At 33.4% G+C, this 24461-nt stretch overlaps 1 protein-coding gene across 2 annotated transcripts in view; it reads right to left on the bottom strand.

The window, feature by feature from the left end:
- WDR78 (WD repeat domain 78) overlaps positions 1 to 24461 on the bottom strand; it is an 89285-nt gene that overhangs the window by 44867 nt on the left and 19957 nt on the right. For both annotated transcript variants that reach the window (XM_032426553.1, XM_032426562.1), the window contains exons 3-6: positions 21181 to 21365; positions 19720 to 19832; positions 18211 to 18367; positions 15345 to 15484 (exon numbers count right to left, since the gene is read on the bottom strand). In XM_032426553.1, coding sequence (XP_032282444.1) covers positions 15345 to 15484; positions 18211 to 18367; positions 19720 to 19832; positions 21181 to 21365 — 595 coding nt within the window. The remainder of the gene's footprint in view (positions 1 to 15344; positions 15485 to 18210; positions 18368 to 19719; positions 19833 to 21180; positions 21366 to 24461) is intronic.

Genomic DNA, 24461 nt, shown 5'->3' with positions numbered 1-24461 from the left:
CTACAGTTGTAGTATTTAACTATATTTTTAAAAGTTAGCCAGGAATACTAGCACATTTATTGAATTATCCATTTATTTGAAATGCCACTTTTATCATAAGTTACTATATGTATACTGTTAGATGGAAAATTTTTTCATCACTTTCTATGAATCTTTACAGGGAACTTCAACTAAATTAACACCTTGGCCTCTCTATGTCCCTCATTCACTTATTACCAGAGAAAAAGTGACTAATCCTATAGGAGAGTTTAGGAGAAGGAATTGCACTCAGCCACTTTTGGATTCTTTTGTTAGGTCTGTTCAATGGCAGAAAGCATGCTTTCTGTTCTGTTCTCACTCCTAAAAAAAGGAGGTCTGTGCTTGTCTAGCTGTGCCAGTTACAGCTGGTAAGGTCTATTCTGGAAGGAAGAAATGGCAAGTCCTCTGAGCTGCAGATTTGAAGCTATATTTTTTTTAATTATCTTTATCAGTAATAAAGATAATATGTGATTTCCATGTCTCTGACTCCTGAATCTCTTTCAATTTCATCCCAAATCAGGCAAAGAAGACATGTGCTTTTTTTTACAGATCCGTAAGACTTTATTTTTTTAATAAAGGGTTTACTGCTATTACATTACAAAGAATGACAAAATTGTATTATCTGTATTTCTAGATTTAATGGCCACCCCGTAGAAAGCATCTTTGGAATAGAAAAAGAGTTTTAAGAATTTGTTTTCCCATAATCATAAAGCTGCCATACTCAGTCTGGGCACAGCTGGTGCAACATTTTCCTCAATCCACAGGCTCCATTCTCTTTACCAACTATTTATAATATGCTTGGGTCACTTACAGGAGAAAAACACTGTCAGCATCAATATTTAGCAGCATTTCATTTTTTTCTTTTGTGCTGAATAAAAAGCTAAACTATTCTTTTAGTGCAGTAATTTCATATGGTCTTATTACTTCTATATACAAGATATGATCCTTTAATATTTAATTGGTTAGTATTGAAATTTTTAATATAAACTTTCATTATTTTAAATAAAAGTTTTCTGTGAAATACATATCATTCACAGAAGAGTGTATAACACATATATGTGTAGTATAATGAATTACTACCATGTACTCACCAGCGAGGATAAGAAACAGAATATCTCCAGGTGCTTAGAAGCCCTGGACACTCTTCTCTCTAGCCGTCTTCCTTCTAGCTACCTCCAACAGGAGCACATCCACTTTCCCTAACTTTTGGATAAGTCATCCTCTTGCTTTGTTTTAAGGTTTTTCTCCTATGGTAGATGCTGTTGGTGCCCTGCCCTTATCTGCTATGCATTACCTCTTGCTTGCCAACCGCCAACTGCCAGCATCTATACTGCTTTGCTTAGGGCCATCTTTGACCACCAAGGCCATTTTGATGTCCACAAATTTGGCTAGAAGTGCCGATGAACTAATAAGCCCATCAACTTCAAACAATGATTGAGAAAGTTGGAGCATGATAAAATAACTCCGACTCCCAAAATTCTCTAGCAGTATTGAATTCCAGTTACCCAAAGAGGTAATTTGTTAGAGAGCATAACCTTTGCTGGCTGCCTACCCTTTCTTGTTTCACTTACTCCCCTACCAATGTTTCTTAGGATTACCTCCAAAATAAACTATGTGCACTCAGAACCTTTTTTAAGAGGTTTCTTCTTGGAAAACTTGTGAAGTTCAGAATCCACAGGCATGGAAGGCTCTCTGATATATGCATAGCTATACAATATATTGTCTAGTTTTAAAAAAACTGGATAGCAAACACTATCACAGATGCATTAAAAAAGAACAAAATGACCACTATTAGATGAGGACTCTCAGGAGAAGATCATCAGAACAGTCTGGGTCATAGTCTGACTTCAGCTTCCCTGAGAGTTTATAAGAGCCACTAATGAAGAAATCACATGGCGAGACCATGAATAAGTCCTTGGAAACACAGAACTTAATCCACTAAAAAGTATGGTCAGGTAAGTGGACTGCTCTGTATTTTCTGTTCACCATGGCTTCTCTGCTGCTCTCAGGGTAAAACAGAACATGTCTGTGCAGTGAAGTGAGTTTCCTCAACTTATCTAAGAAGGCCACTGGAAAGGAGAGCAGAACTACATTAACAATGGTAAAGGCAAGCTAGATATGAAAAAGAATTGGCAGATTCAGCTGAGCATCCTGTACTCAAGAAGATGGGACTTGGTTTTCAGTTTCATAGAACAGAATATGGAGATTGCCATTCTGTCCTAAGAACAAGTGAAAAATTAAACAGTCTGAAAAATCAACACGTTTTCTTTGGATCTGAAAGAGAGGTAAGAACATAGGGCAAACCACTGCCCCCAAAACTGGGGTGATGGACATGTTAATACAGGGAGTCATGGCTTATTGGAGCAGACTTAGGAGTGGAAACCACTGTGGGAACCAGTGCCACCGTAGGAAACCTAAACTATAATTGATGAATTGCTGGAGGCTCACTGTCTGTCTCACAAGTCTAAGAGTTAAAAACTCCACAGGGGCCCAATCACAGGGAAGTCCCCAATTTTGTGAGCTTTATCTCCAGGAGCTTGACCAAATTCCCAGAATATCCAAAAAACAAAAACAAAACAAAACAACAACAACAACAAAAACCCCTTGTGGTTCTGGCAGGGGGAGGGGTAAAGGAACCATTTTGGAATATGCTAGAGTACTCTGTTCTTAACAAGGACTGCCTTCAAGAGAAAATAATTAACCAGAGGACAACCTGCTAGGGTATTGTCAGACTATAATTGACCTGGGGGAAAGGAAATACCAAATACTAGCACCTTTGAGCCATTCTGTCCCACCTAAGGGGGGCAGAAGAAAACAAAATTTGTGAAGTTCAGAATCCAGAGACATAGGCACACTAAAAGACCAAATCAAAGGACTATTGAACGCTTGCCTCCTCCACACATTACCACCACAATACTATGAATGGTTATTATTAAAAACACAATAAATAACAAGTGTTGGGGAGGATGTGGAGAAAAGGAAAATCTTGTGCACTGTTGGTGGGAATGTAAATTGTTGCAGCCACTATAGAAAACAGCATGTAAGTTCCTCAAAAAATAAAAATATAATTATTATCCTCAAAAAATAAAAATATCATTATCATATGATCCAGCAATCCTGCTTCTGGGTATTTATCTGAAGAAAACAAAAACACTGACTCAGAAAGATACCTGTACCCCCATGTTCATTGTAGTATTATTTATATAGCCAAGATGTGGAAGCAACTTAAATGACACTTGATAGATAAATGGACAAATAAAATGTCACACACACACATACACACACACACACACACTGAAATATTATTCAGCCATAAAAAAGAAGGAAATCTTGCCACTTGTAACAACAGGGATGGGCTTTGAAGGCTTTATGCTAACTGAAGTAAGTCAAACAAGAAAAGGCAAATATCATATGATCTCACTTATATGTGAAATCTAAAAAACAAGCAAAAACAAAGAAAGAAAAAATCCCAAGTTCATGAATACAGAGAACAGATTGATGACTGCCAGAGGTCAGGGAATGGAGGGTGGGTGAAATGAGTTAAAAATTACAAACCTCCAGTTCTAAAATAAATAAGTCATGGTGATGTAATGTGCAGCATAGTGACTATAGTTAATAATACTATATTGTGTCTGTTAGCCATTTGCATGTCTTCTTTTGAGAAGTGCCTGTTCGTGTCTTCTGCCCATTTTTTGACTTGATTATTTGTTTTTTTCGGGTGTTGAGTTTGAGTTCTTTATAGATCTTGGATATTAGCCTTTTATCTGTAGTGTCATTCGCAAATATCTTCTCCCATTCTGTGGGTTGCCTCTTTGTTTTGTTGACTGTTTCCTTTGCTGTGCAGAAGCTTTTTATCTTCATGAAGTCCCAAAAGTTGATTTTTGCTTTTGTTTCCCTTGCCTTTGGAGACATGTCTTGAAAGAAGTTGCTGTGGCCTATGTCGAAGAGGTTACTGCCTATGTTCTCCTCTAGGATTTTGGTGGATTCCTGTCTCACATTGAGGTCTTTCATCCATTTTGAGTGTTCATCATCATTAGCCATCAGGGAAATTCAAATCAAAACCACATTGATTTGTTTAAAAAAAAAAAAAAAGAAAAAAAGAAGATAGTAGGAAGGGAAAAATGAAGGGGGGAAATCAGAGGGGGAGACGAACCATGAGAGACTATGAACTCTGAGAAACAAACTGAGGGTTCTAGAGGGGAGGGGGGTGGGGGGACGGGTTAGCCTGGTGATGGGTATTAAAGAGGGCACGTTTGAATGGAGCACTGGGTGTTATACACAAACAATGAATCATGGAACACTACATCAAAAACTAATGATGTAATGTATGGTGATTAACATAATAAAAAAAAAGACACTGAGATACCACCTTACACCAGTTAGAATGGCAAAAATTGACAAGGCAAGAAACAACAAATGTTGGAGAGGTTGTGGAGAAAGGGGAGCCCTCTTACACTGTTGGTGGGAATGCAAGTTGGTACAGCGACTTTGGAAAACAGTGTGGAGGTTCCTCAAAAAATTAAAAATAGAGCCACCCTATGACCCAGCAATTGCACTACTGGGTATTTACTCCAAAGACACAGATGTAGTGAAAAGAAGGGCCATATGCACCTCAGTGTTCATAGCAGCAATGTCCACAATAGCCTAACTGTGGAAAGAGCCAAGATGCCCTTCAACAGACGAATGGATAAAGAAGATGTGGTCCATATATACAAGGGAAGATTACTCAGCCATCAGAAAGGATGAATACCCAACTTTTACATCAACATGGATGGGACTGGAGGACATTATGCTAAGTGAAATAAGTCAAGAGAGAAAGACGATTATCATATGGTTTCACTTACTTGTGGAACATAAGGAATAGCATGGAGGACACTAGGAGAAGGAAGGGAAAAATGAAGGGGGGGGTTTGGAGGGGGAGATGAACCATGATAGACTATGGACTCTGAGAAACAAACAGAGTTTTAGAGGGGTGGGGGGATGGGTTAGCCTGGTGATGGGTATTAAGGAGGGCACGTATTGCATGGAGCACTGGGTGTTATACGAAAACAATGAATCATGGATCACTACATCAAAAACTAAAGATGCATTGTATGGTGACTAACATAACGTAATAAAATTAAATTAAATTTGAAAAATAATACTATATTGTATATTTTAAAGTTGCCAAGAGAACAGATCTTAAAAGTTCTTACCACCAAAAAAAAAAATAATGTTATATAATAGTGGGGACTTCCCTATGATGGATGCCCCTGGAGTTTTTAACTCTCAGACTTGTTCACAGTGAGCCTCTAGCAATGCATCAATTACAGTTCAGGTTTCCTACCCTAGACTTTTGTAGTGATCATTTCACAATATATACAAATATCTATTTTATATGCCTGAAACTAATACAATGTTACATGTCAATTATATCTCAATTAAAAATTTAATTTAATTTAAAAGAATTAGAGCAAGAAATCAGTGAAATTCAAAACAGGAAGCCAATAGAGAAAATCAATGAAACAAGAAACTGTTTTTTTTTAAAAGATCAATAAAATCAATAAACCTCTAGCTGGAATAACTAAGAAAAAAGGGATTAATATCATAAATGAAAGAGGGGACATCACTACAGATCCCATAGACATTAAAAGGATAACAAAGGAATACTATGAACAATTATATGCCCACAAATGAAATTCAGGATTAATTCCTTGAAAGACACAATCTTCCAAAACTTACACAAGAAGAAATAGACAATCTGAATAGGCCTATATCAATTAAAGAAATTGAATTAAAAAAAAAAGAAATGGAATCAATAATAACTTTCCAAAACAGAAAATACCAGGTTCAGACGGATTCACTGCTAAATTCTATCAGTAATTTAAGGAAAAAATTATACAAATCTTCTACAATCTCTGTCAGAGGATAGAAACAGAGGGAATACTTTCTAGCTCATTCTTTGAGGCCAACATTGAATACCCAAAAGCAGACAAAAACATTACCAAAAAACCCCCCCAAAAAACCAGCAGACAGATAACTCTCAAAGAACACAGATGCAAAATCTTCAATAAAATATTAGCAAATCAAATCCAACAAATTCCAAGTGGAATTTATCCCAGGTATGCACAAGTAGTTCAACATTCAAAAATTAACTAATGCAATCTATCACAGCAATAGTCTAGAGAAGAAAAATACATGACCGTATCAATAAATTCAGAAAAAAGCATTTGACAAAATCTAATATCCATTCATGATAAAAACTTTCAGTAAATTAGGAATAGAAGGGAACTTCCACAACTTGATCAAAACATCTACAAAAAAAGCTACAGCTAGCATACTTAATGGTGAGAAACTAGAAGCCTTCTCATTAAGATCAGGAATAAGGTAAGGATATCCCCTCTCACCACTCCTTTTCAACATCATATTGGAAGTCCAAGTTAATGCAATAAGACAAGAAAAGGAAATAAAATACAAATTGGGAAGGAAGAAATAAAACTGTCTTTGTTTACAGATGACATGTTAGTGTATATAGAAAATACGAAAGAATGGACAAAAACTCCTAGAACTAATAAGTGATTAAAGAGAGGTTGCAGGATACAAGAAAAATACATGAAAGCCAAGACAAAATTCCTTTCCTAAATGCTGGCAATGAACAAATGGAATTTGAAATTCAAAACAATTTACATTATTGTCCCATAAATGAAATAGTTAGCTATAAATCTAACAAAATATGTACAAAATCTATATGAGAAAAACCACATAACTTTAATGTACAAAATCATTCATGTGATGGAGAAACATTCTATGTTCATGTTTAGGAAGACTCAATATTGTCCAAACGTCAGTTATTCCCAAATTGGTCTATAGATCAATGCAATCTCAATTAAAATCCAAGCAAGTTATCTTGTGAATATAAACAAGCTGATTCTAAGTTTATATGGAGAGACAAAAGACTCAGAATAGCCAATAAATATTGAAGAAGAACAAAGTTGGAGGACTAACACTACCCAACTTGAAGACTTACTATAAAACTACAACAATCAAGACAATGTGATATTGGTGAACAAATAGACAAATAGTTCAATGGACTAGAATAGAGGCCAGAAATAGACCCACATCAATATAGTCAATTGATCTTTGATAAAGAAGCAAATACAATGGAACAAAGATAAGTCTTTTCAACAAGTGGTGCTGGAACAACAGGACATCCACATGCAAAAAAGAATCTAGACACAGATCTTATATCCTTCACAAAAATTAACTCAAAATTGATTATAGACCTAAAAGTAAAAAGTGAAACTATGAAAATCCTAGAGGATAACATAGAAGAATATCCAGATGACCTTGGGTATAATGATGGCTTTTTAGATACAAGATGAGAGGTATGATTGCTAAAGCAAAAACTGATAAGCTGAACTTCATTAAAATTAAAAATATATGTTCTGTGAAAGGCAATGTCAAGAGAATAACAAGACCAGCCACATACTGGAAGAAAACATTTGCTAAAGCTACATTTGATAAAGTACTGTTGTCCAAAATATACATGTATTTCTTAAAACTCAACAAGAAGAAAAAATAACCTAATATAAAATGGGCCAAGGAGCTTAACAGACACTTCACTAAAGACATACAGATGGCAAATATTATATGAAAATATGCTCCACATTATATGTCATCATGGAAATACAAATTAAAACAACAATGAGATGTCACTGCACACCTTTTAGAATGGTCAAAATCTGGAACATTGACAACACAAAATGTTGGTGAGGACATGGAGCAACAGGAACCCTCCATTACTGCTGACAGGAATGCAAAATGGCACAACCACTTTGGAAGAAACTTTGGCTGTTCCTTACAAAACGAAAAATACTGTTACCATATGATTCAGCAATATGCTCTTTGGTATTTACCCAAACAAATTGAAAGCTTATTATGTCTACACAAAAACCTGCACACAGATGTTTATATCAACTTTATTGATAATTGCCAAAACTTTCTAGCCATCAAGATACCCTTCGGTAGGTGAATAGATTAGATTTTTTCCTCTCCAGAGAGAAACTTCTGACATCTTTTAGAGTAGAAGAGAGGAATTTGTTCAAAGCATGTATCTGTACTTGATTCCTTTTTGTGACTGAATAACATTTCATTGAATGTATTTTACACATTATGTTTATCCATTCATCCACTTAGGGACATCTTGGTTGTTTCTACTTTTCGATTATGATAAATACTTTTGCCATGAATATGTGTGTACCTGTATTTGATTACCCGTTTTCAATTCTCTGGGATATATATTATATATAATTATCATATGATCCAGCAATTCTATATATCTAGAAATGGAATTGCTGGGTCATATGATAATTCTATTTAATTGTTTGAGGAACTACCAAACTGGTTTTCATGGCAGATGTACCATTTTGCGTTCCCACTGGCTGTGTATGATGGCTCCAATTTCTCAACACCCTTGTTAACACTTGCTATTTTCCATTTTTAATCATAGTCATCTTAATGGGTGAGAAATGGTAACTCATGGTTTTGACTTGCATTTCTATAATGATTAATGATGTTGAACACTTTCATGTGCTTGTTGGCATATGTATATATTCTTTGAAGAAATGTCTATTTAAGTCCGATGCCCATTTTTTAATTGGGTTTCTTGTCTCTTTGTTCTTGGATTATAAGTATTCCTTATATATTCTGGATACTGGAACTTTATGAGAGATAGGATTTGCAAATATTTCCCCCATTATGTAGGTCATCCTTTCACTTTTTTGATAATGTTCTTTTATGCACAAAAGGTTTTTTGATGAAAGCCAATTATCCATTTTTTTCTTTTGTTCTTTCTGCTTTCAGTGTCATGAAACTGAATGACATTCAGTCCATTGTAGACTGAATCCATTGTAAAAGCAATCCATTGTAAAAGCAAAGGGCAAAAATATTTACCTCAGTGTTTTCTTCTATGAGTTTTATCATTTTAGCTCTTATATTTAAGTCACTGTTCCATTTTGAGTTAATTTTGTAGATGGTATGAAGTATGAGCACAACTTTATTTTTTTCATGTGGCTATCCAGTTGTCCCAACGCCATTTTTGAAAAGACTATTTTTCCTCCATTTAATGGTCTTAACACCTTTATCAAAAAATCAGTTGACCATATATGTGAGTTTATTTCTGGGCTCTCTGTTCTATTCTTTTGGTCTATATACCTATCTTTATGCTAGTACAACCCTATTTTGATCACTGTAAATTTATAGCAAGTTTTCAAAACAGGAAGTGTGAAAAGAACTTTGTTCTTTTTCAAGATTGTTTTGGCTATTTGGAGGGTCCTTTGATATCCATAGAATGATTTATTTTTCTATTTCTCCAAAACATCTTTGGGGGTTTTGATATGTATTGTGTTGAATCTGTAGATTGGTTTGAGGATTTACATCTTAACATTATGTCATTTAAACCATAAATACAGGATATCTTTTCACTAACTTAGGACTTCTTTAATTTCTTTCAGCAATGTTTTGTAGTTATCAGTATACAAGTCTTTGTCCTTTTTGGTTAGATTTATCCCTAGGTATTTTATTATTCTAGATGCTATTGTAAGTGCAAATATTTTCTTAATTGCCTTTTTGAATTGTTCATTGATAGTGTATAAAAATGCAACTGAATTTTGTGTGTTTTGTATTCTGAAACTTACTGAACATACGTATTAGCTCTAATAGTTTTTGTGTGAATTCTTTAGGATTTTCTATACTTAAAATCATGTCAACTGTGAATAAAGATACTTTTATTTCTTCCTTTCTGACTTAATGTCTTCTACTTCTTTTTCTTGCCTAATTGCTTACACTAAAACTTTCAGTACAATGTTGAATAGAAGTCGAGAAAGCAGTCTGGATAGAATAGATTTTATCTATTTTATCCTTGTCTTGTTATTGATCTTATGGGGAAAGTTTCCAGTTTTTGACCATTGAGTATAACACTAGCTGTGGGGTTTTTATAAAGCCATTTATCAGATTGGGAAGATTCTCTTCTATTCCTAATTTGTTGAGTATTTTTATCATAAGACTATGTGTATTACACTGATTGACATATATGTGGAATCACCCTTGCATCATTAGGATAAACGCAACTGATCATATTGTATAATCCATTTAATGTGGAGCTGATTCAGTGTACTAGTATTTTATTGAGGATTTTTGCATCCATATTCATAAGGAATACTGGTATTAGTTTTCTTTTCTTTGATGTCTTTGTCTGGCTTTGGTATCAGAGTAATGCTGGCCTCATGATTTTTAAGTGTTCTCTTCCATTTTTTTGGAAAATTATTTTTTGAAGGGTTGGTGTTGCTTCTCCTTTAAATGACTGGTAGAATTCACTAGAGAAACCATTTGGTCTTGGAATTTTCTTTTTTTTTTTTTTTAAGATTTTATTTATTTATTTGAGAGAGAAAGAGTGAGAGAGACAAACAGAGAGCACAAGTGGGGGGAAGGGCAGAGAGAGAGAGGGACAGGCAGGGAGCTGGGCTCAATCCCAGGACCCTGAGATCATGATCTGAGCCAAAATCAGCCAGCTGCTTAACTGACTGAGCCACCCAGGTGCTCCTGGGATTTTCTTTGTTAGGAAGTTTTGATTATTAATCCAGTCTCTTTACTTATTATAGCTCTGTTCAGATTTTATATTTCTTTTTGAGTCAGTTTTCACAAGTTGTGAGTTTCTAGGAATGTGTCCATTTCATTTAGTTATCTAATTTATTGACATATGGATGTTCATTTTTTTTATAATCTATTTTATTTCTGTAAGGTCAGTAGTAATATCCCCACTTCCATTTCTCATTTAGTAATGTGAATCTTCTATTTTTTCTTAGTCTAACAAAAATTTTGGCAGTTTTGTTGATCGTTTCAAAGTACCTTTTAGTTTCATTGATTTTTCTCTGTTTATTCTCATTTTGCTTATCTCAACTCTAATTTTTATCATGTTCTTCCTTATGCTGGCTTTTGGTTTAGTTTTATCTTCCTTATCTCATTTCTTAAGGTGTGACGTTATTGATTGGAGATTTTTATTATTTTTTATTGAAGTATAGTTGATACATAATGCTACATTAGTTTCAAGTGGAGATCTTCCTTTTTAATGTATCTACAGCTATAAATTTCTCTTTAAGCACTACTTCCACTATATCCTATAAGTTTTGCTATGTTGTATTTTCATTCCCATTCATCTCAAAATATTTTCTAATTTCCCTTGTGCTTTCATCTTCGACCCAATGGTTGTTTAAGAGTGTGTCACTTAATATCCAAATATTTTTAAATTTTCCAGTTTTCCTTTAGTTATACATTATGAGTGTCATTACACTGTGGCAGAAAAGATTTCAATTTTTAAAATTTTATTACCTCTTGTTTTGTGGCCTAACATAATGGTGTATTTTGGAGAGATTTCCATGTGAACCTGAGAAAAAAATGTGTATTCTACTGTTTGGGGATGGTGTGTTCTGTGTATGTATGTTATGTCTAGTTTATATTATTATTCAAGTCCTCTATTTTCTTATTGACAATCTTTCTGGTTGTTCAGTCCATTATTGACAGCGGGATACTGAAGTCTCAACTCTTATTGTAGACCCGTCTATTTCTTCCTTCAATCCTATCAATTTTTGCTTCATATATTTGGAGGCTCTCTTGTTAAATACATATATGTTTATAATTGTTATATCTTCTTTATGGATTGAATCTTTTATCAATATATAATGTTCTTTGGCCCTTGTAACAATTTTGTATAAAGTCTACTATGTCTGATATTGGTAAAGCTATCTCAGCTTTCTTTGGTTGCTATATACAACCTTTCACTTTACATATTTTGTCTGTGGATCTAAAGTGAGTCTCTTGTTAGATAGCATATACTTGGATCATGTTTAGTTTTTTTTTAATCCATCCTATCAATATCTGCATTTCAATTGGAGAGTAATCCATTTATTCAAAGTAATTATTGTTCAGGAAGGACTTCTGCCATTTTTCTTTGTCTTCCTTATGTCTTATGTCTTTGTTCCTCAATTCTTCCATAACTGTCTTCTTTTGTGTTTACTTGATTTTTTAATAGTGTTCTGCTTTGATTCCTTTCTAATTTTCTTTTTTGCAATTTTTAAGTTATTTTCTTGGTGGTTGCCTTGGAAATTATAAGTAATTTCTTAAAATTTTAACAACCTATTGTGAATTAATAGTACCTTACTTCAATAGTATACAGGAGCTCCTATAAAGCTCCATCACACCCACTTTATGTTGATGTCACAAATTACATCTTTGTACACTGTGTGCCTATTAGTATAGATTTATAATTATTGTTTTATGTATTTATTTTAAATTATATTGCAAAAAAAATAGAGGAGAGATAAACCAAAATTACAATACTGGCTTTTGTATTTACCTATATAGCTACCTTTACTAGTATTCTTTGTTTCTTCATATGTCTTCAAGTTACTGTCTGGTGTCTTTTCATTTTTGCCTGAAGGACTTCCTTTAGCATTTCTCATAAGGCTGTTTTTCTAGTGCTGAATTACCTTAGCTTTTGTTATCTGGGAATATCTTAATTTCTCCTTCACGGGAATATATTTAATCTTAATTATTTAATTTAATTTCTCCATCATGAGAATTATTTGAAGGATATAGAATTATTGGTTGAGAGTTTTCTCTTTCATCTCTTTAAGTATGGTATCCCACTGACCTCTGGACTCCATGGTTTCTGCTGAGAAATCAGTGTAATCCTATTGAGGATTCCTTGTATATGATGAGTCACTTTTCTTTTGCTGCTTTCAAGATTCTCTTTCAACACTTAATTATAATGTGCCTGAGTGTAGATCTCTTTGTTTATCCTTTTTGGAGTTTGTTGAGCATCTTAGACGTGCAGATTCATGACGTTTATCAAATTTTGGAAGTTTTTTGGCCATTATTTCCTCAAATATTTTTTGTTTCTCTTTATTTTTTCTTCTACCATTCTGAAATTCCCTTTATGTGTATGTTGGTTTGCTTGGTGGAGCCACATAGGTCCTTTGAGCTGTGTTTATTTTTCTTTATTCTTCTTTCTGCTCCTCAGACTGGATTATTTTAATTGACCTGTCTTTTAAGAATTGCTGATTCCTTCTTCTGCCTGCTCAAATTTGCTATTGATAACTCTAGTGAGTTTTTCCATTTCAATTATTGTACTTTTAATCTCCAGAATTTGTTTGGTTTCTTTTTATAATTCCTATCTCTTTATTCATATTCTTTATTTGTGTGTACATCATTCTGGTTTGCTTTAGCTCTTTGCCCATAGTTTCCTTTAGCCTTATCAGAATATTTAATACAATTGATATAGTTTTTGGCTAATAAATACAAAGTCTGTACTTCCACAGGAAGAGTTTCTGTTAATTTCTTATTTAAGCGGGCTATACTTTCTTATTTCTTTCTATCCTTTGTAATTTTTTTTTGAGAACTGAACATTTTGAGTATAATAATGTGGTAACTCTGGAAATCAGATTCTTCTTGGTCCTTGGGTTTTGTTTTTGTAGTTTGCTGTGAGTTCTAGTTGTTTGTTTGCTTAGTGATGTTTCTAAACCATTTTTTTTTTTTTTTTTAAAGATTTTTTTTTTATTTATTTATTTGAGACAGAGAGAATGAGAGAGAGAGAGCACATGAGAGGGGGGAGGGGCAGAGGGAGAAGCAGACCCCCTGCCGAGCAGGGAGCCCGATGCGGGACTCGATCCCGGGACTCCAGGATCATGACCTGAGCCGAAGGCAGTCGCTTAACCAACTGAGCCACCCAGGCGCCCCGTTTCTAAACCATTTTTATAAAGACTTTATTCTTTGTCATGTATCATCTTAGAAGTGTTTGCTTTTTGGCTTTTGGTCAGCAAGTGTCCTGACAGATATTTCCTTGAACACCTGAATTCCTCCCTACATCAGAAAAAAAGGAGAGCAAAGAGAAAAGGAAAAAAAAGGGGAAAAAAACCTCCAGTCTTTGCAGATTGAGTCTGTGTTAAGGTATTCCTTTAATGCTTAGCCAGCCTGTTTACAACTATGCCTTAGTCTTCACGTCCTGCTTGTACTGAGCCTAGAGATCAGCCAGAGGTGAAAGATTAGAATATTTTCAAGTCTTTTCTGAGCATGCATCCTGCCCTAGTCATGCACATGACTTTCTAAATTTCCCTGTATATGCAAGCCTTTTTCAATATCTTAATTTCCCAAAGAAACTCCCTCTCTAGCTTTTTCTCTCAGGCTTTTAGTGTGTTCTTATTTGACTCCATTGTATTCTCTTGACTCTAAGAGAGATGAGTTGTTCATTTGCCTTTCAATATTTGTGGGGAATGCAGTATGCACAGCTGCTTTACCACCTGAGAGAGTGCTGAATTAAAAAAAATAATAATAAGACAAGTGCTCTGTGTCAGTCCTTCAGGTAGCTCCCAGACAGGTTGAAACAGAGAAACCAACTCTGTTAAGAATAAAGTCTGCTCTGCCCCCTCTGGAACCAGAGGCCAGGGTCTCAAACTGGGAAGGCAGACTGCTGTCTTTAAAGATCATCACCACGTTGGGAAGGGGAGTATGGCAAGAGTGAGTAAGGATGCCATAAAGCTTTCCTACTAATTATAAGTTGCCCTTTTCTTGATTTAGTACTTGCTTAGAAGTTCGTCTATTTTTATCTTTCAAAAGAACTAGCTTATAGTTTTGCTGAACAACAAAGGTCATTAAAATTAAAAACTTTCTTCTAATTACCTTTTTGGCCCTACTTCGCAGATTGTTGGCCATGCAGGGTTGTTAAACATTGAAAGACAATAAGTGTAGTAAAGGATACAAGCTCTAGAACCAGACTGTCTGAGGGTATTACTGTGTGCCATACTAGCTGAGTGACCTTAGCAAGTTGGCTAACTTCTCTTTGCTTGTTTCTTCCTCCACAACGGAGAGTAACAATAGCACCTACCTCGTAGGGTTGTTGTGAGGATTAAACCAGTTAATATATGTGAAAGGCCTTGAATAGTATCTGGCACATTTTAAATGTAATTAGTTGTGGTTGATACTCTTTGTGAAATAGTAAGCAGACAGTTTCTCTAAATGTTTCATAAACATTCGAAGAGTATAAAATTCTATGATAGAGTTTTTATAAAAATCAAAATTGGTAATTATGTTATCTAAATCTTTTATATGTATATTTATTACTTGTTATTTGTCAAATTCTAAAAGCTGTAGATTACAGTACCTAGCTACTATTGTGATTTGGCCAAAGTATTTCTATCTTTGCTTTATATGTTTCAACATTCATTTGTTAATTGACTGACTCAAAGAATGTATATTAAAATATGGTCATTTATCAAGCAGAATAAAATATAAATTACCTTTGTCTTCCTTTACGATTTTGTCACATTGAACCTCTTTGTTCTTTGGAGCTCCATTAATAGTCTGCATCATCCTTTCAACATATAAGTCATTGCCTAATCTATTTCTACAAAGAGTCTCATAATTCTTGTTTCTCCGACTATAAAAAAAAGTATATTCAACTCATTAATAAAAATTATTACCACAGATATTACCTCTTTATATTATGTTTTCTCTTTAAAATTACCTTCTTTAATGTGGATTGCACCAAACGTTAAGTGAGAGTTCAAAAAACTCTTTAGGGAAAGACTGCACTGAATTACCTCCGAAGGACTCTATTTACTGTACCTCCCAGCATCCCTACTACTTTCAGTGCCCACAAACAATATGCTAGCACTATCTCCAGATAGGTTTTATGAACTTTGTTATAAACGCTGAAAACTATACATTTCCCTTAAGGTACCACCTTTGTGTCATCCTGTAGGTATTATTTTCATAATTATTTAATTCTGAGTATTTCTTAAATTTCTATTATGATTTCTTCTTTGATTCATGAGGAACTTAGAAAATGTGCTTTTTAACTTCCAAATGTGTGTATGAATATTATTTATGTTTTCATTGAGATTTATGTATTAATTTTTAACTTAATTCCATTTGTGGCCAGAGAATTTAGTTTGTATGGTACTATTTCTTTGAAATTTTTGAAACCTTGCTTCATGGTCTTGTGCATGGATGATTTTTATAAATGTTCCGTGTGTGATTGAAAAGAGTGTGTGTTCTCTAATTGTTGAATGAAGAGTTGTGATCATTAAATGATTTTGGTTCAAATTTTCTGTATCTATGTGAGTTTTTTATCTGGTTGACATACAGTAATTAAGAGAGGCATGTTTAAATCTACTTTAATAGGAAACTTAACAAGTTTTAAATTTTTGCTTCATATATGTTGAGGTTATTTTATTAGGGGTATTCAAGATTAGAATTATTTTTACCTTCCTGTCATTATGAAGTAAACTTCTTTGTCCCTAATAATGCTATTGGTTTAATTGTTTCTCTGTGGATGATATGTTTTTTCTTTCTTTTTTTCTTCTGTTTTTAAAATCTTTTAACATTTGATATCCTGGAGTATCAGTACAACGCACAACTTCTTTTTTTGGATATTTTTAAAAATTCATTCCTGTTTCTGTGACATGGTGTCTTTTAAGAGCTTCGGAAAGTCCTTACCCCCTCTTTTTGAATAGTTCCTCTCCTCCATTCTTCCTATTTTGACTTTTTGAAACTAACCAGATGCATGTTGGACCTTTATTCTATTGTTGATGTCTTTTTTTAACTTCTCTTTCATACTTTATATCACATTTTTATCTCCAAGGTTTATTTTGTATAATTTATCCAGATCTATGTTTCAACTTATTAAATCTCTGTTCAATTATGCCTTGTTTAAATTTAACATTTACTTTTTAGTTTCAACAGTTATATAAGCATACTTTATTTTACAGTTCTTTTTAGATGTTTTTGCAAATATGAGTCATCATTTTGATAGTTTCTTAATGTTAGTGAGGTGTTAGCTTTATCTTTTATTTAAATATTTCACATATATTTTATATTCTATATCTCATAATATAGCCCTACTAAAATCTCATTATCCACAGTCCTCACGATGTAGATATAGGATTTGTTATTTCTTTTAATTCTCATTCATAATGGCTTCTTTATTGGTTTGGTGTATTTTTACCAAACTCAATCTGAGGCAATCTTAAGAGCCTAAATGGGATATGATTTCCTCCAGAGAAAATTCATGTTGGCTTATGATAGTAGCTATGAGACCTGGGATCACTTGAGATAACTGAAATCCTTTTAAGGGTCTTTGATTAATACAAAAATATCTCTTTCCGTCCTCTCAATTTGTGGGGGACCCAAGACTTAACGAACTCTAGATCCATGTGCTAATTTTAACATTTGCTTCTAGCATCTCTCCCTCTCTGATTTCAGATCATTTATTTATCCATTTGTTATTCTTTCCTTTCCTTTTTTTGGTGTTAAGAGCTTCCCTTTATGTCTTATGGGTTTCAAAGTATGTTATTCAGGATCTATTTGTACTAGATTCTATAGTCCAAAACAATTCTAGGTTAATATCTGGATAAGAATAATGCCCTAAAAATATTTTAATGATGGATTTTTTAGTACTATGAGTCATATTCAAATTATATTTGAATCTAAATAATCCGAATAACTATCAATACTCTATTTATAGTAGCTAAATTAATTTCAGACAGAGTAGACTTCAGAGCAAGGCATATTATCAGAGATAAAGAGGGACATTACATAATGATAAAGGGGTCAATTCTCCCAAAAAGGCATAACAATCCTTAATGTGTATGGGTTTAACAACAAAGCTTCAAAATACACAAGGCAAAAATTAATGATCTATTTAAATTAATTAATAAGGACAAATGGAAAATCTGCTCTAATATAGTAAACTCAGTTATTTTCCCATTACATATTTTCCTTCTTAAGTTTTTAATATAAAAATGTCAGTCCTTTCTTTTTAAACTGGAAATAATTTATATACGCATAAAAGAAAATAATCATTAAAATCTATATTGAGACTTGGGAGCTTCCTTTATTTCTTTTATTATTTGACTTAGTGGTTTGCCTACTTTTTAAAGAATAAGGTAAAGCTATGGGTACTTCCTCTAGGAAAAAAGTACATACAACATAAATACTTTACATATCATTTCATAGGGCACACATATAACTTTACACATAATTTCACCAAGCACATATGCCACCAGTATTTATCCAGGAATCCCTAAAAACAGAAACAAGGATAAGAACCTCTGACTTAGCACTTAAATTACAGAAGCAAATACAAAATTGAGCCATACATACATGACCTTCTCAGCTTCTTCAGATTCCACAGAAACCATGACTGTTGGTAGGTTAAAAAATCTCAGTGTTTCCGTCTCTGTGAGTGTTATCTCTATCGTCTTTTGTAGGTCTTCTTTTGTTACAATTTTCTCAGGTGTTGCCCTCACAACTCGTAGGTCTAAAATAGATGACTTAATAAAAATCATTGACTAATTGCTATTTTTAATTTTCATTTTACCAAAATATCGTGATGGGTCATACATTGCAGGTGGCTTTATGTGGTCAAAGAACAGACCCTGTTGTGGGATGTATTCAATCCCTCTGACGCAGGGGGAGATTATGATAGTAATCCAATCCTCCCGTCTCCCTCTGATAGGATGATCCGCCCTGCTGCCCCAGACACTGCTGATTGCCTAAGTTTTCATTGCTAAGGCTTTTTCCCTTCCCTTGCTCTTTCCATTAAGAAAATCAACTGTTTAGCTTTCTTAGCCTCTCCTGAAGCTAGAGTTGACCATGTGACAGAGTTCTGGCCAATGAGATAACAGCAGAAATACATAGGAAAGAAGAAGGCTCCTGTGGAAACTTTTACTTTCCTGATAAGTAAGGGTGATATGACTGAAGCTACTGCCTTTCTCTCTCTTTCTGCCTTTAACATGGATATAATACCCACAGCTGGGGCAGATATTTTGAGACCATGGAGCAAAAAGCAAGAAGCAAGAAGTAAGAAGAAAAGTTTTAAGGAAAGAGAATAGCAGAGCTGCCAATCCAGAGTCTGACAGTCAAGCCACAAAATCAAATCCAAAATAGTTGATTGTTTAAGCTAATGGTAGTTGGGTATTCTCTTGTGGTCAGAGCATTCCTGTTACATATCTTAACACCAAAGACGCTATCAAGCACTTTTCCAAACTTATGAATACTTTCATCAATCCTTCATTATCATCTCAGAGGAAGAGGCACCCTTACTGCACTTCAAGGTGAATGTTCCTCAGGTAGGTACCCATTTCTTCCAGCACTTTTGATCATCCATTATTTTATCATTCTTTTATCTTCATTTTCATAATCCTTTACCTCATGTTTTATGCTCTGCCTGGAAGGAGCCACTCTTATTTGTTCTCCTGACAAATTACTAATCATCTTTAAAAACCCAATTCAAAAGTCTATAATGTTCTCTATGAATTCTTTTTTTTTTTTTCCACCTCAAAGATGTTAATCTTCACTTTCAAAGTGCTCCGATAACATTCTGCATATGTCTTATTAGGGAACTGATCACAATGTATCAGAAGGACTTGCCTCCTGTGTTAAAAGCAGAGGACTTCTAAAACAGGGTCTGTCTCTCCTGAGGCTGGTGGTGCAAGAGAGTCACCTTGGGAACTTTAATGCTACCCTGGTAGTTCTCAGTAGCTACTCCTCAGGCCAGCATTTGAGAATCATTACCATAGTTCTTTTATCTCAAGTACCTGACAAATAATAAGCATAGTTGCTAAGGAAATAATGGGCTGTTACTGAAATAAATTATATTATTTTCATTACCTGTAAAACTAGTCAGTTTTTCCCGTTTATAGGATGGTTCTTCTAGGTCTTCTGCTATTGATTCAGTAGTAGATACACTTGATTTAGAAACTGTACTGCTTCCTAAAACTGACCTTTAATAATGAAAAACAACATTATTCATTTATTTAGATGTTCTTATGGGTAATGAAATATATAAATAAAAACATTATCATATTGAGAAATCAAATATATTATAATCATGTAAAAAATTGATAAAAAGAAACTTCTTTAAACAGAGTTGTTTTGTAGTGTTCCTTAAGTAAAAAGTCATTATAAATATATCTTAGAGATAAAACATGTCAAACCTATGTCTAAAGTCCTTCGATGGATTCCCAATATATTTAGAATAAAAAGCTAAAATACAGTCTACCTATCCAGTCTCTCCATCTTCATTATCACTCTTCCCCTTCCCCATTTTTCCTCAATCTTGCAGTTCTCTCTTATTTTATTAGAGCTTCGGCCTGGAACTTCCTTTCATTTTTCACCCGTTTTCTGCTCGTCATTCAAATCCCATCTTAAATGTGATTTATTCAATTTTATAAAGGTCCTCTCAAGATTTAATTAAAAGAAAATCTATATACTGGTTGGGAAATCAATAAATTGAAGAATACAAAAATAATTTCTTTAAACATATGAACTTAATATTACTTTATGATATTATATACCTTTTTGCCTTTTCTATTTATAAGTCCAACTGTCCTCCAAAAGGATAGATTCGGTTTAGTGGAATATTCTTTGTTTTATAGAGCACTCCTATGACTATTCTATGCAAATTTGGAGGCAGACTCTCGAACAGCATATTTTCTCTTAAAATTCTGTGCTTAGTTAACATCTGGAAATTTTAATTTGTCAGATTGAAAATTACACACTCAAATATTTCCCCATAATCTTTAGATTATTTTAGGACATCCTGTTTTATTATTGCAAAGACTCTGAACTTCTCCACTGTAAGCATTAATAAAATTTCAGTAATGTAAGTGTCTACATAATACATGCATAACATTTCATTTACAAAAAAATTATGAAACAGAAGAGAAATCAAAACCCTAGGAGAACAGGGATTTTCATGGAAGAATGGAGTTGGGGGGGGCAGTCACAGAGAAGGAAAGCTACTTCTTCCCATAAACTGCAACATAAAAGAAACTGAAGAAATGTGTCTGTGGGTATGTGATACTAGCCTCACCTTTTGGTTCCTCAGGAAATCTTGAGTAAAATCTACATATTTTTCTCACAAATGTTTTGGTGTGTCAGGGAACTCTTAAGTCATGTAAAGCTCTACATCTAAGTAAAACATGAGGGGAACATAGAGATGGCTAGTACACTAATGTAGAGTGGAGTTGGGAGTCTGAAGACAACTGACATCTAAGTTATATATATGCAACTTAAACGAAAAGACAGTACATATGATATAAAAAAGAACAATAGAATAGTATACTCTACCTTGTAAACTGCCCTAACATACTAGGATTTATTGTATTCTGATACAGGCTATAGGAAGATATATATTCTGATGCATATGATCCTTCTTGTGATGTCAATAATTTATTTGGCTTTGCTGCACCCATATGTGTGTCTTGATGGTAAAGAGGTCGGGGAGTAACATCAACTCCAAGTGCATTAATTACCTGTGGAAAATGGTTATTTAAAATGAAATAAGTTAAAAAAAAATGGGGTTTCTGAATAATAGGGTCCTAGAAAATAGAAATAAAAGTAGTAGAAAAAAAGAAATACAATGTTTCTAGGATGGAATAAACATGAAAAATTGAATGAAAGATTTTATGCTTAAAAAATTTCTTAACTAGGCATACTTTTTAAAAACGTCTTATTCATGTTTTTACCTATATGCAAGTAATACATATTAATTTCAGGGAAATTCAGAAAGGTGGAAAGATAATTCATCCAGATTGTTAATATTTTTGTATGTTTAATTTTTTATGTATAAGCTTTAAAAAACCCACTATTACTCATTCAACATTTTATTAGTAAACATTTCCCAATTTTCACATATTGTTGTTTTTGCCTAATTCTTAATCTTTTCAATTATGAAATTTAACATACAGAAATACAGCTCTTACATTCAAGTTTTTAATCTTTGTGTATGGTGTAAGATAGTGGTTCAGCTTTATTCTTTTGCATGTGGCTGTCCAGTTTTCCTAATCTACTTATTGAAGATACTGTTTTTCCCCAGTGTATATGCTGCTCTTTAATTGTAAATTAACTGACCATATATGTGAAGGTTTATTTCTGGTCTCTATTCAGTTCCATTGATCTTTGTTTCTATTTTTGATGTATGTGTTTATGTACAAATACCATACTGTTTTAATTACTACAGTTCTGTAATACAATTTGAAATCAGGGAGGGTGATGTCTCCAGCTTTATTCTTTTCTAAGATTGCTTTAGCTATTAGCTCAGGGTCTTTTGCTGGTCCATACAAATTTTAAGATTATTCTATTCTGTGAAAAATGCCATTGAAGTTTTGATAGAGTTTGCCTGACTCTGTACATTGCTTTGGCTAATGTGGACATTTTAACAATATTGACTGTTCCAATCAATAAGCATGGAATATCTTTTTATGTATTTGTATCTTCTTCAATTTCTTTCATTAATATCTTGTAATGTTCAATATACAGATCTTTTACCTCCTTTGTTAAATTTATTTCTAGGTATTTTGTTTATTTAGATGCAATTGTAAATGGGATCTTTTTTTAATTTCTCTTTCTGAGCACTGGATATTAATGTATAGAAATGTAACAGATTTCTGTATATTAATTTTGTATCCAGCAAATTTACTGAATTTATTTATTATTCTGATAGTTTTTTGGTGGCCTCTTTAGGACTTTCTATATATAATATCATGTCATCTACAAATAGTGACAGTTTTACTTCTTCCTTTCCAACTTGGATACCTTTCATCTCTTTTTCTTGATTTATTACTCTATCTAGGACCTCCAATACTATGTTGAATAAAAGGGGCAAGAGTGGGCATCCTTGTCTTTATCTTGATCTTAGAGGAAAAGGTTTCAGCTTTTCACCATTGAGTACATATATGGCCTAATTATCTTGAGGTACATTCTCTCTATACCTGCTTTGTAGAGTTTTTATCATAAATGGATGTTGAATTTTGTCAAATGCTTTTTCTGCATCTATTGAGATGATCATATGATTTTTATCCTTCATTTTGTTAATGTGGTGTATCACACTGATTGATTTGTGAGTACTAAACAATCCTTGCAATCCCTGGAATAAATCCTATTTGATCATGATCTATAATCCTTTTAATATATTGTTGAATTTGGTTTACCAATATTTTGTTTAGGGTTTTCTATCTATGTTCATCATAGATACTGGTGTATAATTTTCTTTCCTTGTGGTGTCCTTGTATGGTTTTTATATTGGGTAATGCTGGCCTCATAAAATGAATTTGGAAGAGCTTCCCCCTCTTCCTTTATTGGAAAAGTTTGAGAAGAATTGATATTAATTCTTCTTTGAATGTTTGGTATAATTCACCACCGAAACTGGTTCTAGAATTTTGTTTGTTGGGAGGTTTTTGATTACTGACTCAATCTCTTTAATAGTAATTGGACAGTTCAGATTTTCTGTTTCATCAAATTCAGTCTTGATACGTTGTTCATTTCTAATGATTTGTACATTTCTTCTAGGTTGTCCAATTTGTTGGCATATATTTGTTCATAATATTCTCTTATGATCCTTTGTTATTTCTGTGGTATCAGTTGTAACATCTCTTTTGTTTCTGATTTTATTTATTTGAACCTAATTTTGTTTATTTGAATCCCCTCTCTTTTTTTCTTGGTGAATATAGTTAAAGATTTGTCAATTTTGTTTATCTTTTCAAAAAACCAGCTTTTAGTTTCATTGATCTTCCTTATTATCTTTTCAGTCCCTATTTCATTTGTTTCTGCTCTGTTATTTCTTTCCTCCTACTAACTCTGGGCTTCATTTGTTCTTTTTCTAGTCATTTGAAGCATAAAATTAAGTTGTTTGAGACTCTTTTTGTTTCCTGAGATAGGTATTTATCTCTATGACCTTCCCTTTTAGAACTGCTTTTGCTGCATCCCACAAATTTTGCTATATTTCCACTTTCATCTGTCTCAAGATATTTGATTTCTCTTTTGATTTCTTGACACATTAATTATTCAGTAGCATACTGCTTAATCTCCACATATTTTTGAACTTTCCAGTTTTCTTTGTGTAATTAATGTCTAGGTTCCTAACATTGTGGCTGGAAAAGATGCATGATATGATTTAAATTCTCTTCAATTAATTAATTAAGACTCATTTTGTGGCCTAACATATGAGCTATCCTGGAAAATGTTCCATGTGTACTTGAGAAGAATCTGTATTCTGTTGCTTTGGGTTAGTATCACCCTTTCTGAGGCTCCATTCATTTTTCTTCATTCTTTTTTTCCACTCTGTTTTTGGCTTGTATAATCTCTATAGATCTTCCTCAAGTTGGCTAATTCTTCCTTCTGTCAGTTAAAATCTATTATTTAGTTCCTCTAGTGAATGTTTAAAGTTTTGATTACTGTGCTTTTCAACTCCAGAATTTCCATTTGGTTCTTTTTTATAATTTTTTTGGTACAACCCAGAAACTGCATTTTATTTAATTAATTTTAATTGAGCTATAACTGACACATAAGATTGTATCCACTTTAGGTGTACTACATAATGATTTGATATATGTATATATTACAGAATGATT

Source organism: Phoca vitulina, unplaced genomic scaffold (genome assembly GCF_004348235.1).
Source record: "Phoca vitulina isolate PV1807 unplaced genomic scaffold, GSC_HSeal_1.0 scaffold2, whole genome shotgun sequence".
In the NCBI taxonomy this organism is placed as follows: Eukaryota; Metazoa; Chordata; class Mammalia; order Carnivora; family Phocidae; genus Phoca; species Phoca vitulina.
The sequence above is the reverse complement of the archived record's forward strand: the minus strand, read 5'-3'. Positions and strand labels throughout refer to the sequence as shown.